This window comes from Peromyscus eremicus, chromosome 9, assembly GCF_949786415.1.
Source record: "Peromyscus eremicus chromosome 9, PerEre_H2_v1, whole genome shotgun sequence".
In the NCBI taxonomy this organism is placed as follows: Eukaryota; Metazoa; Chordata; class Mammalia; order Rodentia; family Cricetidae; genus Peromyscus; species Peromyscus eremicus.
This window is the reverse complement of record NC_081425.1, coordinates 89,379,249-89,397,871: the sequence shown is the minus strand read 5'-3', so window position 1 is coordinate 89,397,871 and position 18,623 is coordinate 89,379,249. Positions and strand designations below refer to the sequence as shown.

At 43.8% G+C, this 18,623-nt stretch overlaps 1 protein-coding gene across 1 annotated transcript; it reads right to left on the bottom strand.

Moving 5' to 3' along the window:
• Nucleotides 1–1,866: 1,866 nt before the first annotated feature.
• Msmb (microseminoprotein beta) lies at nucleotides 1,867–7,233 on the bottom strand. The gene is made up of 4 exons (XM_059273133.1): nucleotides 7,081–7,233; nucleotides 6,624–6,729; nucleotides 4,844–4,946; nucleotides 1,867–2,132 (listed from the first exon to the last, which is right to left on the bottom strand). Exons 1-4 carry the CDS (start codon nucleotides 7,231–7,233, stop codon nucleotides 2,003–2,005), a joined length of 492 nt encoding a protein of 163 aa, XP_059129116.1. The 3' UTR covers nucleotides 1,867–2,002.
• Between the last annotated feature and the right edge of the window lie 11,390 nt (nucleotides 7,234–18,623).

Here is an 18,623-nt window from a genome sequence, read left to right as displayed (position 1 = left end):
TCCTTCCGCGCCTGCGCAAAGCCTCTTTAGGACCAGCGGACAGTGGTAATTTTCCCTGTCCCAAATCTGGGTCCTTTTCATGCCTCTCGCACCAAATGCTCACACAAGGTAGATCTTATTTCGCTGTAATATTCATATGCAAGAATACATGTCAGTCTGGGCATTGGTGGCTCAATCCTTTAATCCCAGCACTCAGGAGGCAGAGCCAGGTGAATCTCTGTGAGTTCGCCTGGTCTACTGAGCGAGATCCAGGACAGGCACCAAAACTACACAGAGAAACTCTGTCTCGAAAAACTAAAAAAAAAAAAAAAAAGAATACATGTCAGAAGACCATATATCGCACGACTCTGTTATTATGGAAATCAAGGCAAATTCTTTAAAAAAACATTTTGAGTTGACCACATAGTAATTGTACATGTCTATGAAGTACAGTGTTAACTTTCACTGCATGTAAACAATGTGTGGATCAGATGTGGGTAATTGCTATGGTTATCATTTATTTGTATTGATAATATAGAAAAGCCCATCAACTATCTTTGAAATAGGTAAACTGGGTGTGGTAGTACCCTGGTGCAATCCCAGCACTTGGGAGAAGAAGCATGAGGATGGAAGTTCAAAGCCAGCCTCCACTACTGGGAGTTTGAGAGATGTGGGAGACTGAGGTATCAGATGATTATTATCAGTAGAGTTGTCCTACTGTGCTGTTGAACACTAGCTACTATTTCTCCTACCCAACTCTATCCTTGCTAATAGGGCAGTCAAATTCTTAAGGACAGAAAAAAAAAAAAAAAGGATGCCTAGAGATCAGTGGAGAGTTAGAGTTTAATACGTTTCCTTATGGTAGGTGGCTGGAGAGACGCCTCAGAGGTTAAAAGCACTTACTGCACTTGCAGAGGGCCCAGTTTTGGTTCCCAGCACCTATATAGTGGCTCACAACCATCCATAACTCCTGTTCCAGGGTTCCAATGCCTTCTGACCTCAAAGGGCACCAGGCATGCACATGCTACACATGTATATGTGCAGACAAAACAGTCACACAGGTAAAATCTTTTCCTTTGGGGCTTGTGGTGGTTTGAATAAGAGTGTCCCTCATAGGCTCATACATTTGAGTGCTTAGAGATCAGAGAGTGGCACTACCTAGGAGGATTAGGAGGTGTGTGTTCTTGTTGGGGTAGGTGGGCTTTGTTGGAGGAAGTGTGTCACTGGGGGAGGACTTTGAGGCTTCAGAAGCCCAAGCCAGACCCAGTGGCTTACTCTTTTTTCCTGCTGCCCATGGGTCTGGATATAGAACTCTCAGCTACTTCTGCCTGCATGCCACCATGCTCCCTGACATGACACGAATGGACTAAACCTCTGAAGGTGTCAGCTAGCTCCAGTTCAATGCTTTCTTTTATAAGCGCTGCTGTGGTCATGGTATCTCTGCACAGCAGTAGAACTCTAACTAAGACAGGGCTGATGGAGAGCTCTGAGATTAGACAAGTTGGTGGCTGCAGAACAATCTGATGTTTTTATCTCCACTGAGTGACCACTTACAAATGGTGAGTGATGCATTTTAACTTAGGGGGAAAACGCTACAATTTTTGACAAAGTATTGAGAAAATAAATGTCAGAGTCAATGTCGTGACACTTTCAAGTCAGTCTGTTTTAGATGGGCTGTGTGCCACACATAACTAATCCTAGAGCTATAACTTGTAACTGTTATTGTTGGGTTGATTTTTTAAAAACATGTTTGGTTTTCCTTTTGTCTCCTTTAAATGTTTGTTTGATTTATAACATGCATTAATTTAATACAAACATAATTGGCAAATTTATTTATTTATTTGAGTTTTTCAAGACAGTGTCTCTCTGTGTCTCCCTCTAGAGACCAGGCTGGCATGAGATCCGCTTGCCTCTGCCTCCAGTGCTGGGATTACAGGCCACCACCACCCAGGCTACAATTGGTAAATTTAAATCATACAAATATTCAAATGTTGCTCAACTTTGGGGCCCACTAGAAGTACATTTACAATACCCAACTATCAACACGACAGAACTTTGCTTCGTTGTTCTTTTCCACCACGGTATATTTGCACATATCTTGATGGAATATTGTCTTACACTTCTCTTTGTCATAGCCCGTGGGCATAAGGATTCTGTCAATGAGACAAGATAAGATCTGTTAGAAGGGAAAAGACACTTACTCACCCAGCCCTGCTGCTCAGACATGCTCTGTGCAAGAAGCAGATCACACACACTCCAATTGCCTGGGGCTCCCCTCACTGATTTAAGGGCTTCTTTGGGCTGTTAATGTCCCAAGTGTAGACTCCAGGCATCTGTACCTGTCTGTGCCATGGGGTCACAGAGACCATTCCTAATGTGGGTCCTGTATTTTACCCTGCATGCACTGAAGGACACCAGGATGTTCTGACAGACTCAGGAGCAGGTCTGGGTGACTCTGGAACAGCAAAGCGTTTACTAGCCTTGCCCTTCCCATCCTCCCTGTTCAGGGAGTGGTCCACAGTAATGGTGCTGGACCATGGAAGGGGAAGGGTGGTCCCAGCCCTGTGTGGTGTCTGGTTAGAAGAGGAGCTCATCCCACCAACGGAGCAGAGAGCCATCCCTGGCCAGGGTTGTGGGACCCAGGAAGAAGCCACGGAGCAAACCTTCCTGGGAAAACCCGGGGCACACACAATTTTTAGGAATCATTTCCCTCAAAGACCATCTAAAGACTTGAGATTTAAATTGCCCTGCCATAGCCAGACAAGGTGGCACACAGCACTTGGAGGTAGAGGCAGGAAGATCAGATTCAAGACTAGCCTCAGCTACACTGTGAGTTTGAGGCCAGTGTAGATTAGGGAGCCCTTGTCTCAGAAAACAAAGCTAAAGCCTGGAGAAATGTGTTCAGTGGTTAAAAGCACCTGCTGCTCTTCAGAGGATGGGAGTTCAGTTCTCAGCACCCATGGCTGGTGACCCACAAATGCCTATAACTCCAGTTCCAGGGGAGTCAACACCTTCTGGCCTTCATGGTCTTGCATGTATGTGTGTATACAGCCACACATACATACATACATACATACATACATACATACATACATACACATATATATGTAAATAAATAATAAAATAAACCTTTTTTTCTTTTCTTTTTTTTTTGTTGTTTTCTTTGTTTATTTGTTTGAGACAGGATTTCTCTGTAACTGCCCTGGCTGCTCTGGAACTCCTTTTGTAGACCAGGTTTGCCTTGAACTCACAGAGACCCGCTTGCCTCTGCTTCCTGAGTGCTGGGATTAAAGTCATGTGTCACCACCACCCAGCTAAAATAAATCTTTTTTAAAAACCAAGAACAAAACAAGCTGCCTGCCCAGAGTATATAAAAGAGGCCATTTCGGTGTGTTCTGTAACAATGTGTCAGTATTAAGAAGACCTAGAATTTTATCCTAAAGGAAAAAGACATTTCAGTCTTCTTCCCCTCGTTATTGAAACCATTCATTGATCTCAATTTTTCTGGTCCACAGGACATCTGAATTTGCAGCCCTCAGTGGACCATGCAGGGAGAAGATGGCAGGATGTCTTCTCACAGTTGACCAGGGCACTGGGCACTCAACCAAAACCTTCATGGCCCAGAGTAAGTTTGAGGCCAGCCAGGGCTACTCAAGACCCTTTCTCAAAACAAAAACAAACAACAACAAAACGGTTGGCACAGTGGCACTGCCTGTAGTTCCAGTGTTGAGATCTAGTCTGCCCTGCTCTAAATTACTCCATATTATGAAACACAGTAGCTTTCAGGCCATGCCTTGCTGTGGAGGAATCTGCTTTTAAGCTGCATTTCATTTAGTTTGTGTTCAGAGGAGGAGGCAGGATGACTTTACACTTGTCCTGCGTGTAAGCAGCACCATCCATCCACCCAGCACCACCCACAAGACTCACTGATGAACAACTTAGAAATCAAAAGGATTGTGTCCCAGGCAGGGGCCCATATAAATGTGGAGAGAAATGATTCCAGAAAGTTGTCCTCTGACCTCCTCAAGCACGACTCCCACTGAATCACAGACACATGTTTACACTAATGTGTTTTTAAAGGGGGAGGGCTGAAAGAGGAGAACTCCAGAGTCTCCCTGGGCTGCAGTTTGTCTCAGTTCCTGCTGCTAAGCAGCTGACAGCTCGTCCACCTGTGGGTCCTTCTGGACTCATTAGTTAGCCTGTGTGGCTTCAGTAGTCCACCTCCTCACTGGGCAGCTCGACCCTGAGGTCCCCTCTAGGTGCACCTCCAACAGATTCTCTTTGCATCTCTATCATATTCCCGCCTGCCTCCAGCCCCTTTTCAGCCCTTCCAACTCTGCTGTGCTCTGTCAGCTTTCTATAGCCATTTTGTAACCTACATACATGCATACGTACATACATACACTTACTGTGTGTAAAGCATGATCTGAGAGTTAATGGTAGTAATTAAAGTTGTTATAAAGAAAAATCTGTTTGCCAGTGACTAGGTATCATGGGAAATTGGGACTGCTTGGCAAACTGTAGCCCCTAAACCAAACACACACACACACACACACACACACACACACACACACACACAAATAAATGTAATTTTCTGTTGAAAAGAAATCGATGTAGCTTATGAATTTGCTGTTATTCAATAAATTCTGATCTTGTAGATAGACGCCAACCTGTCTATGCTTCTCACACAGTGCTCACATCACACTCAGCTTACATAGGAGACTGAGGTAGCAGGATCTCTTGAGCCCTGGAGTTTGACAGCAGGATAACTTAAGGAGACTTTGACCAAACATAAAACAAAACAAAGCAGAGACTCTGAAGAGTGTTTATATGGGACCCTCCAGAATCAGTGGTTGAGACTTACTGGGAGCAGCAATTAATTCCATCTTTTTCACAGTAACACTTCGTACAGTTGATTGTCCAGTAAGTGCCCACACCGTGTTTGCTACCATCAGAATCCAGGCATTCTAAAATGATACAAATCCCCAGGTCACACCATAGGAACAAAGCTTGTAGGGACACTGAGCCAGCCACTGGCACATGATGATGGACAATTGTAGAGCTGTCAGAGACAGTGCTTTTGAGTCAAGATGGCCAAAACCCAGCACACTAAAGCACCTGCCTTGGAGAGTGTCTTTGTTTTTGTTTGTTTTTATAGACAAGGTGTTTCTATGCAGCCTTGGCTAGCCTGGAAATCACTGTGTAGAGCAGGTTGTCCTCCAACTCAACTGTCTCTGCTGTGGTTTAAAGGCCTGAGCTACCATGCCCAGGGTTCTGATTATGTTTTTTTAAAGTGAGCTTAAATCCTTTCTAGATTGTATTTCAGAACAGGCATTGAAGAATAAATAAGTCCTTCCTTTTTAATCCAGTAGCTATTAGGAGTGACTGGCAAAGGGGGCCCAGTGAGTTCTCTCTGGTTGTCCTGAATAAAATGCTCACTTCTCTACTAGCATTGGTTTGTATCACTAATTCTCAGGCCAGGGTGCACATGTGAAGCACTGTGAGTACTTAAAAATCACCCACAGACTGGGATGTAGCCCAGTGGTAGAACAAGTATTGAAAATGTACAGAGCCCTGGGTTTAATTCCCAGCAGCAAATAAACAAGCAAGCCCTCTGTTCCTGATCCTCATCCAAGAAAACAAAATCAGAATCCGTGGCTGGAGCCCAGACTTTCTTGTTTACTTCATTTTTATTTTTATTTGTTTTGTTTTGTTTTGGGGGTGGGGTGGGCACATCATGTATTCTAGGCTGGCACTGAACTTCCTATGTACCCAAGAATTGTATTGAACTTTAAAAAATTATGTTTATTTTATGGATATGAATTTTTCTCCTGCAGGTATGTAAGAGTAGTGCACCCACATGTATGTAAGGCTACTGCATCATATCTTCAGAGAGCAGAGGAGGGCACTAGATGCCCTGGAACTGGAATTACCAACAGTTGTAAGCTGCTATGTGGGTGCTGAGCCAGTGTTCTTAACCCCTGAGCCATCTCTCCAGTCCCATCATATATGGTTTTAATTGTCAACTTCACACAGCCTAATGTCATCCAAGGAATACTTTTTTAAGTTCTTACTTGAGTTTTTCCTCCTGACTTCTCTCAACAATGGACTGTGGTCTAGAAGTGAAAAGCAAATAAATCCTTTCCTCCCCTAAATTTCTTTTGATTATAGTGTTTCATCACAGCAACAAAATGAAACTAGTACAGTATTAAAGTACTAGTTGCTGGAGATTCTCCAGCAAAATTCACACCACAAGCATGCATGCACACACCCACCCACCCATGCATGCAGGCCTGCACTACATTTAAACAAGATTGCAGGGGTGATCATGTACATTAAAATTTGAATGCTGCTTCTTAACCCTGACTGCATGTGAAAATCAAAAAGCTTTTAATGGGTACCTCCAGCCCCAGAGGTTCTCATTCAGCTGTTCTTAAATGGGGCCTGATTGTGGTGTTTCAGAGCTCATCTAGCTAAACTGAGAACAACCTCCTTACTCTGTTTCTGTATCTTCACAAATCCTTCTTCCAGTGTATATATATATCCCAAGCCTTCCCCATCTGCCATATATACTAGGTCATATCTACAGGTTTTATCTACCAGGATGGAATGGCATTAAAAATACTGGAAAACCCAGGACTTACCATCAGGCGATCGGTTTGAAAGAGTCTTATGTCGTTGAAAAGTGCAGGCTGCATTGCATGCTGTCACCAAGATAGCAAGGAACAGGAGGCTGCCCAGCAGAGCTTTCTGTAATGCAGGGAAAGGTTGGGAGTGGAGAATGAGTGATTCTTGAAGGTCATGCTTGACTGAGTGTCCTATAAGATCCCCGCTGAAATCTGGCAGGAAGGGTAGAGTGTGGAGCAACTGCCAGGTACCCTAGCCTGGCAGTCAGGGACTAAGACATAAGACCGTCAGGAAGAAGAAAAGTCTGTTGGGGGTGGTGGCGCACGCCTTTTATCCCAGCACTCAGGAGGCAGAGGCAGGTGGATCTGAGTTTCAGCCTGGTCTACAGAGTGAGTTCCAGGAGAGCCAGGACTGACTACGGTGAGAAACCCCATGCCAAAACCAGCCCTCCTCCCCGCAAAAAAGCAAGTTCACTGTGAGAGTGGCTGGCTGCGGGCTGGGAGTGGGAAGGAGGATGCTGGGAGCCTCATCACTGGCTGAGGCAGGGTCTTCCTGCAGCAGCAGCAGCTCTCCCACGCTGTCCTGGCTTGTTCTCAGAGGCTTGGGGGCTCTTGTGCCAGGGCTCATCGTCCTCGTGCCCTTTGACATGGAAGAGGCCTTTCCACCTCCGGAGTTTCTCCCACGTGCCCTCTGCCCTGGCTCTTCCTTTTCCTATAGTTCTCATATAGTCTTGGGAGAGTGGTTGCTCAAAGTTTGATGGGAAGACATATTCTGTATTAAGCTAATTTAAATGTTTCCTTAAAGGACCTAAAATTAAGTTTTATAATAATAATATTTTAAAGTTAGTACAGAAAATATAGAAATCATATCATTTTAAGGATAAAAGAGATTTTAGTGTTTCCATGACTAAATAAGTGAAGCTAAGATGGTATCAAACTTTGGAAAATAATGTATGAAATAATTTCACTATAACAATGAGGAACATAAAGTCACACTATAAAAGTAGCAAGGGCAATAAAGAGACATCACACACACACACACACACACACACACACACACACACACACAGGAGGAGGGTGGGAAGACGGGGTCTGAGTACAGATAGGGAGGACACCACCCACCACTGTCCTACCCCTCCAGCTCTGTCTGAGGAGGGTTTCATAGTGTACATTTGTCCTGAGGTGAGGCAAGGGTCCCTTCCTGAGGCCCTCTCCACCCTCATGTGGCTCTCCTCCTCAGCTTCTGCTTCCTTCCTCTTCTCCTTCTGTGGGGAGCCCCATTCATTCCTGATTCTGCCTCATAGAACAGACACTCTCAGAAAAGAACCATTTTCAGCTGAAGACTGAAAGAAGTCCTATGTATGAAATTAGTCACCCACCATTGTGGCAAGCAGGACTCCTTACAGGCAGGCACCTCCAGCAGAGCCTCAGCAAGAGTGAGTTCTGACTTCCTATTTATGCAGGTAGAACGACCACATGTAGACCTTCCTGGAAAGATATTGTTCCAGGAACACAGTGAGTATTTACAGAGGGCTGAGCAGGAAGTTAAGATTTCTATCGATTTGAGTTTTTCATCTATTAAGCCTCTACCCCAGTGTGTTCACCTTCCCTCACCCTTGACAAGATGTTGCCATTGGTGTGGGAGAGCAGAGAGGGAAAGAACTTTCCTTGGAAGCCTTCATCCTGCACTGGAAGACGCTAGGCACCCTCCATGTTCTTTTCTGGTTCATGGACAAAGAAATGAGGGCTCGGGAATACGACTCAAAACATCCAGTGCTGAGGCTGTGTTTGGGAAGGCATAAGGTTAGCCCAGTAGGTCAGCCTGGCTGACTAGGGAGCTGAGACACAGGAGGTAGTGGCCTTAGGGTCCAGTGTGGGAACACACAAGTGCATGAGCCATCTTCCACAGTATGGATGGGTTGCACCCTCCAGCCTAGGTTTCTTTTGACAAGCCACATGCTCAAATCTCTCAGACCACCCAACATTCTCTAAATGTTTAGTCTTTTTTCTGCTTCCTCAAGTGAGCCTTCCTTCTCATTGTGCAATAGTGATCTCCTGTATGGAAGCAGTGTGTAGTTCCCGAGAACAGTGGAAACTTGAAGTACCTTATCGTCCAGCAATCCCACTCCGTGAACTGTCTGCTCTCCCAGCTTTACTGTAGCACTGTTCCCAGTTGCCAGGTGATGAAGAGCCCCTGTCCGGAGTTGATGAATACGTAAGGAAATCTGCAGCCAGCAGCTTTGGGGCTGGGATGCAGCTCAGTTTGCAGAGTGTTTGTCTAGTGTGTGTGACGCCCTCAGTTTGACCTCCAACACTGCATATAACCAGACATGGTAGAAGGCTAAGAGATATCTCTGCCAGTAAAGTGCTTGACTACAGCCATAAGGACCCAACATGAAAAGACTATTCATAGTGAGATAGGCTTGTACATCCAGAACCAGTGGTGCTGAAACAGCAGGATTCCTGGGCTTAAGGGCCAGCGAGTCTAGGCAAGTCCTGGTGAGTCCTGGACTAGTGACAGGCACTGTCTCAAAAATTAGTGTGGATGGTGTCTGAGGAACAAGTGAGGCTGTTCTGCCCTCCTCTTACACAGCAGTTTCTTCTAAATTGAAACATTTCCATAAGGAAGGAGATGGAGGTTCATGAGACTCAGAAAGTAAATGAACTTCAGTCTGCCCAGGAAGCTGAAACCATGGCAAGACTCACCAGGGCCTCTCCTCAGAATTATAGAAGCAGTTAACAACTGTTAGTGGAGCCTGTCATGTGTCCCCTGTTGATCTGCCAGGAAGTCGTGTAAAGAGCTTCAGGGTTGCAGATGGAGATGCATCCCTGCTTGCATAGGCCTTCTGCTAATACAGCTGCCTTCGAGTCATTCCTGCTTCTCTATGTAACCCCTCACCCATTCTCATGTCACTAGCTCACTAAACTCTAGGCTTTTCCATGGTTGTCTGTGGTGAAATTGTTAATTTGGTTTGCTCTTGACTCCCTATGTGGGGTGAATAGTTGTGTGTTCATATCTCCCCAGGAATAGTGTCACACAACATCTCCACATGCATGCATACGCCTCCTCCCAAAACACACACCATAGGTATGGTGGTACACATTTGTGATCCCAGCACTGAAGAGGTGAAGGCAGGAAGATAAATCATTTCAGCAAGGTAAACCTATTAAAGCTTCTCATGTCTCCCCATTAGCATGTATCATTTCATGATTTTATACATCAGGCAAAAATCTGATTTAAATGTTGTAAGATGAAGCGTAAATGAAGATCATTCAGGGGAAAAATAACCCAAAATCTGAAGGCACTAACCTTACTTCTCCCATATATCTTACTCTGTGTTAACCATGCCATTGGTTAGGGCTGCCATAGCATGGGCCATAGACTGGAGATGCACAAACAGCCAAAATGGATTGTTCAGATTGGGAAGCTGGACATTCAAGATCAGAGTGCCATGTGGTCAGGTTCTAGTGAGGGCCCTTTCCTAGGTGGCATGGGGCTGTGCCTTTGGCAGTATCCTCAGATGGCAGAGTACAATGACTCCATACCAGTGACCACACTTCCTCCTGGAATTTTCTCTCCCTGTAGCCTTACACAGGGAATTTAGATTTCAACCTGTAATTTGGAGGTAACAACACATAAACATTCTGTATGTTGTACAACATCCTCTTCCTTTAGAAGATGCCACTTTCACAGAGGCATGAATGCAGAATCACTGCAGGCCAAGTTCATACAGAGGCTGAGATAGACATGGGTTCACATCCAAATCCTTCCTTGAATAGCTGTGTGAACCTGGAAAGTCTCTCAAAATCTCTGACTCTTTGTTTACCTGTTTGTGAAACAAGACAATGATTCCCCACTTCCAAAGACTGACATGAAAAACAAGGAGGAATGTGTCTAACATTCAGCTCAGTGTCTGGTAAATGGTTATAGGGAAGGCACATTTTTACTATTGCTATCTTACAATTTTTATCTGGGCCCAATAATGAAAGAGACACAAGATAGATAGCAGAAGTAAATTACACATATATTTACTAAAATAAGTTTTACATGGTGTGGCATCACACGTAAGAGTCAAAGAAGTGAGGTTCACATATACACTGACTTAAAGAGTACAATCTTTGAAAACGTGTCAAGGCTGAGGGGTGGGAGGGCTAATTCTGTGGAGAAGCAGTGAGGATCACAAGGGTTAGCTTAACAAGTTTATTTATATATATTTCTCTCTGCTTCAGATTCCTATCCTCATTGGTAAGATGGTTAATATTTTCCAGTGTAGAGGACATATTGTATATAGGATGCCTTAGTTATTTTTCTCTTGCTGTGCTAAGACACCATGACCAAGGCAGCTTGTAGCAGAAAGAGTTTATCAGAAGCTTACAGCTTCAGAGGATGAGTCCATGACCATCACAGCAGGGAGCATGGCAATAGGGAGGAAGGCATGGTGCTGGAGCAGCAGCTAAGAGCATACTTCTTGTTCCACAGGCACAAGGGAGAGAGGGAGCAAAGTAGGAATGGCGTGGGCTTTAGAAACCCCAAGCCCACCAACAATGGCATACATCCTCCCAAAAGGCCACACCTCCTGGTCCTTCCCAAACATTTCTACCAACTGGAGACCAAGTATTCAAACATACAAGCCTGTGGGGGCCATTCTCATTCAAACCCCTGCAGTCATGGTGCTTTGTCACAGCAGTAGAAAAGTAACTTAAGACAGAGGGTTTTAAAAGAAGGAGTATGAGTGCCCTCCACTTTTTGGGTGGTGCCATGGAACAAAGATAGAGCCTCCCTCATACATGCTAGGCAAGTCTTATACTACTTGCCCCAAATACAACTTGCTGTTTTAAATTTTTATTTCTGTTCAAAATAGTCCTTCTCAAATGGCATATTGCTATAATTTGGATTTTAAGTGTCCTACAAAGACCCACTTGTTGAAAACCTGGTCCCCAGCCCATGATACTATTCAGAGGTGGTTGCTCCTAGTTAAAGGAATTAAAGTCATTAAGAGCTTGCCTTTTAAGGTGACCTTCAAAGGGACCCCCCCTCTTCTCTGTCCATCTCTTCTCCACTAATTCCCCCCCCCAGCCTACATGAGGTGAAGCAGTTTGCTCCACAGTGTGTTTACCCCCACCATAATGTTTAGCCTCACAGCAAGCTCAAAAGCAACAAAGCCAAGAAGAGCTCATGAACTGAAATCTCTGAAACCATGGCTCAAAGCAAGCCCTTCTTTCTTGTGTGCCAGTTATCTCAGGCATTTTGACACAGTGGTGGAAAGCTAACTCTCATATGTGTGCTGGAAATGGAGTTACGGATGGTTGGGACATCATCATATTTTATAAGGACTGATACCATCAAGACACAGGAGCTGGCTGCCTTTGTCCTTCCCAGAACTGGATAGCCAAAGCCTCTTCTAGAAGACCATGGGAAGGGCTAGTAGTAGCCTGCTCACTTCTGTCTTGTGATGTGCCATCTGTCTTCACTCAAATATGAAGTCACTTATCACTGGTATCACACTTCCCATCAGTGAGGCTGGTATAGGATTTTGAGAAGGGAATAAATGTGAGCAGTGGCTTTTCATAGGTGGTTGACCTCATTTACAAGGAACAGAGTTGTTCCTTGGTATTCTTGGGACATTGGCTCCATTCTCCCCGTGGAAACCAAAATCCATGTATTTCCTAGTCATTCATGTACAATGACATAATATTTGCAGATAACTTATGTAAATCTTTAGTTCCAGTTTGTTTTCTTTCACTGGGACAAACGCCATAACCAAAAGCAACTTGTGTGAGGAAAGGGTTTGTTTGTCTTACAGCTCCAGGTCATAGTCTATCATTGAGGGGAGTCAGGACAAGCACTTAAGCAGGAACTTGGAGGCAGGGACTGACCATAGGGAGCATTGATTATGGCCTTGCTCCCTAGTTTTTGCTGAGCTAACGAGCTAGCCTCCTTCCTTCCTTCCTCCCCACTTCTTATCTCCCCATGTTAATTAAGACAGGGCTTCACTATGTAGCCTTGGCTGTTATGTAGGTTACTATGTAGATCAGGCTGGGTTCCGTTCCTATCACCCACATGGTGGCTCACGGTCATTCATAACTGCAGTTCCAGGGGATCTGATGCCCTCTTCTGATCTCCACAGGCCCCAGGCAACATGTGCTTGTGCTCACATGCAGGCAGACACTCATACACATAAATAAATAAGTCTAAAAAATGTATCCAAAGAAGTTTCTATTTCTGTTTCTGCATGTTGGTGTTTGTATAACATATAGTGTGAGCTTCAGTATGCCAATCACTTATTTCAGTGACCATACTGGGACAGCATGGGGGACTTTGTTAGTCACTGAGTTATCAAGGAGTCCTGCTCTATGCCTGGACTGGAGTGAGGGGTGCGGAGGTCTAGATTGGGAAACTCTAACAAGAGCTCAGTGTTTTCGATGGTAGACCTCCCTTTCCCATCTCCTATCATTCCCTATCATTTGCACTAAGAGTTAAATAGGTTTTGTTCTCAGATTATAGATAGCTTGTTCTCTGGCTTAATAGCACTTAGCGTTCTGTTCAGGCTTTCTTTGCTTTGCTCCCCACTTCCTGGTTCATGGCCTCTTGGCCTATGGTTTAAAGGAATCTTTCTCTTCGGTTCTGCTGGTCTACTTCAAAGCTCTACCTGTGGAGTGCATAACGTAGCTCCATTCCTGGCCAAAGGTCTTTGGGGTATGTCCTAACAAATTTGTCTGACTATGGTTATGACCCTATGAAGAAGAAAAGGAAAAGATGCATTTTGTTGTTGCTTGTGACAGGGTTTCTCTGTGTAGCCCTGGCTGTCCTAGAAATATCTCTGTAGACCAGGCTAGCCACTAACTCACAGAGAGCCACCTGCCTCTGCCTCCTGAGTGCTGAGATTAAAGGTGTATGCCACTACATCCAATCTGAATAAGGTGCATTCTTGTGATAGCTTGTCTACTCTGTGTTTTGGGTTGTGGGGGAAATTGTCACTAATGAATCTCCATGTTGCATTATTTACAACTAGAGTTGTTCTGCAAAGCACTGGGGAAACAGGGAAAGATTTGCCTCAAGTTTATGTCATAAGCTTCATCTTCTGACCTTGTGCTCTCATTAAACAAGCTCCAGGAGATGCAGATCTTCTTCCTTGCGTCCACAGAAACTGCAGTCTGAATGGATTTAAATACAAAACAGGAAGTCACCAAAGGACTGACAGGTGTAGAGAGATTTTTGCATGATTTCCATGTGAAATATACATGTATTTTTTCAGCATCGAGCTGGACTACTTCAGGTTTTAGAAAGAAAGCTATCACTTAAGCTGGCAATACAGTCTTTTTTTTTTCTCCTCCGAGGCAGTGTTTCTTTGTGTAGACCAAGCCATTCTGTCCCTACCTCTGTAGACCATACTGGCCTCAAACTCACAGAGATCCACCTACCTCTCCCTCTCAAGTGCTGAGATTAAAGACATGCACCACCACTGCCCCACAATACATCCTTTTACTTTGTTGAAGCTAGATGTTTTATTATCTGATTTGGCATGCATGTATGCAGGTATTATAAAATTATCAGGATAAAATAAGTATTGCTCACAATGTGACAAGGCAAGGTAGTGCAGTCATTTCCCACCTTGTATCCTTGCTGAGGCCATTTCAGGTTTAACTAGTATTTGATCTCCTTGATAGAGAATTCCATGGAAAATTACCCAGTTCTATTCTAGGAACCCAAGATCAGGATGTTCCAGCTAACTTTTCTTAGCCTTTGTAAAAACTACTTGTTTGTGTGGAACCTCATCCAGCTAACCATTTATCTATGCTACCTGTTTGTACAGAACCCTACCTCCTGCTAGTTAACTGTGCCTCTTAGCTTCTGTTAAAACTGCTTGCTTCACACTGCTCACTCTGTGAAACCCCTCTGCAGCTGCCTACTGAGATACTCAGCAAAGTCTCTGCCCTTAAAAACCCCCATTATCTGGACCCTCAGAGCCACACCTAGGTTCCCCGACCCCAATGCTTGGGTATGGTCTCAGCTGGCTGGAATAAAGACTTTCAATTGTCCATACACTGTGTCTGAGTAGTCATCTCTGTTGAGCTCCCCTTAATAACAAGAATTTCATTTTTTAATCCAAAGTCCCCTGATGACACAAATTATTCAAACTGACTCAAGAAGTAGAAAGTCTAAGTAAGCCTAAATAACGAAAGGATCGCTCACTGAACTGGAGCTCACTGATTGGCTACACTGCCTGACCATCTTCCTGGGTCCTCCCTCCAGTGGATAACAGTGCTTCAAGTGCTGGGATAACAGGTGCACACTGCCACGTGAGCTGTTTATGTGGGTGTTGGAGATCCAGGCTCATGCTCCCATTCCTGCTCAGGAAGCATTTTACCCACTGAGCCATCTCTGTGCCAGAAATTCAGCCGCCTTTCTACATGCTAGCAACGAACAATCTGAAAACAACATGGGAGAAACAAACTTGTTCACAACAGCCTCAAGAAGAATAAAAACACTAAGGATACATTTAACAAAAGAAGTGTAGGAACTTTTACATGAAAACTACATTTAAAACAATGAAAATTAAGGACAGCATTTTACCATTCATAGACCGAAACTGAATGCCTCACTTCACTCTGTTGCATGGAATTCAGAGGCCATGTAGCAGACATGGTGACCTAAAACAACATTCCTCAATTTCTGATATTTTGTGACATTATGATTGTTTTTTAAATAAGCTAGGCCACTGCCATACTAGTTCACACGTATGTTGATATTGCAATGGAGGAGTTAGATAAGGCCCACAAAACCAAGAATGGTTGGCTATCTGGTTTTGCAGACTGTTTCTGACCACTTAAATAATCCTGTGTTCAGAGACTCAAAGACTCCCATATCCTCCCAAATTTATCTGGAAATTCTATATCATTTCTAATAAAGAAGTAAATCAGTCCAGTAGACTGTAGGATCTTCTAAAATTCACCCTGACATCAGATTACCTAGAACAGACAATATAAGCTTTTAAAAGAAAAACAAACTTAAATGGCCTATATTATCCAATTCCAAAACTTACTACAATTAAAGAAAATTTTACATCACATAGTTGGTAAAAGTATCAAGGTATTATTTAAATGAATGCAAGTAGAAAAGAGATATCCCAGTAAAAACAGCTCAGTTCAATCAGATAAAAAAGCAGAAGGCCTTTTAAACCAATCAGCATGAATTAATTGTATGTATTAATAGACTTCAGTGGCACATTTCCATACAGGCCTACAATGTATATAATCAAATCCAACTACTATCTTTTCACCATCCTCTCCACCTTGCCGTTCCCATTTCCAGTATTTACTCTTCTATATTCTAGCCAACATTTTTTAGTTTCCATGTATGAGAGAGAAAAATGTAGCTCTTGCCTTTCTGTGTTTCTCTCATTTGACTTAACATAGAATCTCCAGTTCCATCCATTTAGAAGCAAATAACAGGATTCCGTTCTTCTTTACAGCTGAACACTGTACTGTGATTCTAAAAGTCTGAGTGCTTGTTTGAGCAGAGTTGAATACAGCCCTCAAAGCCAAAAGCATTGACTATCTGACCCTCCGCACAAAGTCTGCCCCCTTCTGATTTAAATAATCCCATGTGCAAAGATGAAAAGAAGAAAGATCCTTAGCTGGGGAAGTTTGATCACTGTGTTTGGGCTATCTGTGTTTGCTAATTGATACTTGTCACTGTGAGAGCTCCCCCCCCCCCCCCATACAGACTGGACACAGTGCCTTCTTCCTGGTGTTTGCAGTTTAAAGGGAAGAAAGACGACCCTGGGCTGTAGATATATTGAGCATTTGCAACTTCAAAATTTCTAACTAAATGTTCTAAGACATAAGAAGGTCCAGGGCCTACAGTTAGGTTTGGCCTGAAGCAAACAGTGGTTCTCTAGGTGGCTGCCACTGCACTTACAGATTCTCATGTCCTGGAACAAAGAATTGGACCTGGTGCCCACGGCCATTGGTCGAAATAGAGATGGTTTATTAAGAAGGAGGAAAGCGCCCACCCACTTTCACTGAGAGCCTCCAACTTCTTCCTTCTCTGGTTCTATTGCCCTTTCCAGTAACTAATTTTGTTCTGATTTTTCTTGCTGAGATAAAATACATAACCACAGCACTTAAGGAAGGGAGGGTTTATTTTGACTCACAGCTTAAGGGTATAAGCCCATCTTGGCCCAGAAGGCATGGTTACAGGAGTGTGAAGCAGCTGGTCATCACTAGGAAGAAGAAATGCATGAATGCAGATGTTCAGGTCATTTTCTCTTTTTTATATGGTCCAGGATCCCAGCCCATAGGACAGTACCACCACATGTGCTGAAATGTGGTGACATTTTATTTGTGCTTTAATAAGGTTTGCCTGGAGATCAGAGGAAAAAGCAAGCCATTTTAAGTAACCAAGAAGTCAGGCAGCACATCCCCTTAATCCCTTAGCAGGCAGGATCTCTGTGTGTTCAAGGCCACACTAGGGAACCGGGCGGTGGTGGCGCATGCCTTTAATCCCAGCACTTGGGAGGCAGAGGCAGGTGGATCTCTGTGAGTTCGAGGCCAGCCTGGTCTAAAAAGAGCGAGTTCCAGGACAGCCAAGGCTATAACACAGAGAAACCCTGTCTTGAAAAACCAAAAACCAAAAAGAAAAACAAAAAACAAACAAACAAATAAAAAACAAACAACAACAACAACAAAAAAACAATCAAGGCTATACTAGGGAACAGAGCCAAGTGTAGTGACACATGCCTTTAATCCCAGTACCAACCATAGAGGCCTGGAGGTCTGTACAGACAGACAGAAAGTGACAGAGCTGTGTAGGAAGAGGAAGTGAGGTAGCTGGGCTAAGAGAGCCAATGAGACGGCAGAACAGCAAGGCAATAAAGGTGTGGGTAGACAGTAAGTAACGTGCACTTGGAAGCTGCAGAGTTGGTGAGGTAAGGTTGGCTGGTGGCTTTCCCTATTTCCCTCATGTAAGGCTTTCACCCCTATATTTGGCTCTGTCTTTTTTATTTAATAAGACCATTTAGAAATTCGTCTGCAAAACTCCATCAAAGATGTGCCCAGAAGTTTGTTTCCAATGGTGATTCTAAACCTCATTAAGACTAACCATCACATGGGCCCCAATCCTAAACCTGCTTGTCCTGACTCTCTGAAAGGCCCTATCAGTCCATGCAGCTGTTCACAGATACTTATCTCTAACTCAAAAACACAGTGCCCTCTCTTATCCATCTCCCTACTCCTGACAGGTGCTGGAATTCACAGCTTGCCTGCTATGTTGTTTTCCTTTCAGATTCTAACGGTCCTCCAGTCTCCTTTTGATTCTGTTTTAAAAGTCTTTGATCTTGAAGACTGAGAACCTGCAAAAGGAAGCCCAATATTATCAGAAATCAAGCATACTGCTAAGTACTGAAATAACTATATGTCCTGTGTTCAATAATTCTTAGCTCTGTGAGAAACATATTTCATTTGCTTTTGAGACAATGTCTCACTGTGTAGCCCTGGTTAGTCTGGAATTCCCAGTATATGTTAGGCTGGCCTGAAAATAAGTGAGATCCACCTGCCTCTGCCATTGGAGCTTTGGGATTGAAGGAGTGTGTCATGATGTGTGGCCCAAGGAACAATTTTTATGTAAAGAGAATCATAGCAGAGTACCAAAAAAGCCATCAGTCTGCCTCTAGTTTTCCCATTTACAGAGTGAGAAAACTACCAGGTATGGGGTGCAGGCCTGCAAATTCTGAAGGAAACTGAGTCATCAGAATTACAAGTTCCATGCTAGTCTGTACTACATGGTGAGTCTCTACCACATATATCATACATGTGTACATACATACAGTGAGGAAACTGGATGAAATCATTCTTCTGAAATGTTAAAAAAGAGAAGGACCAGGTGGAGGCATTCTGAAAGGATATTCTTAGGATCCTTCATCAAAGAGTGTAATTCTACAGTAAGAGGTCCCCAAGTCAATTTGGCTAGGCCTAGCACTTGATTCTAATGCAATGGGCTCTGTGTCAATAAAGGAT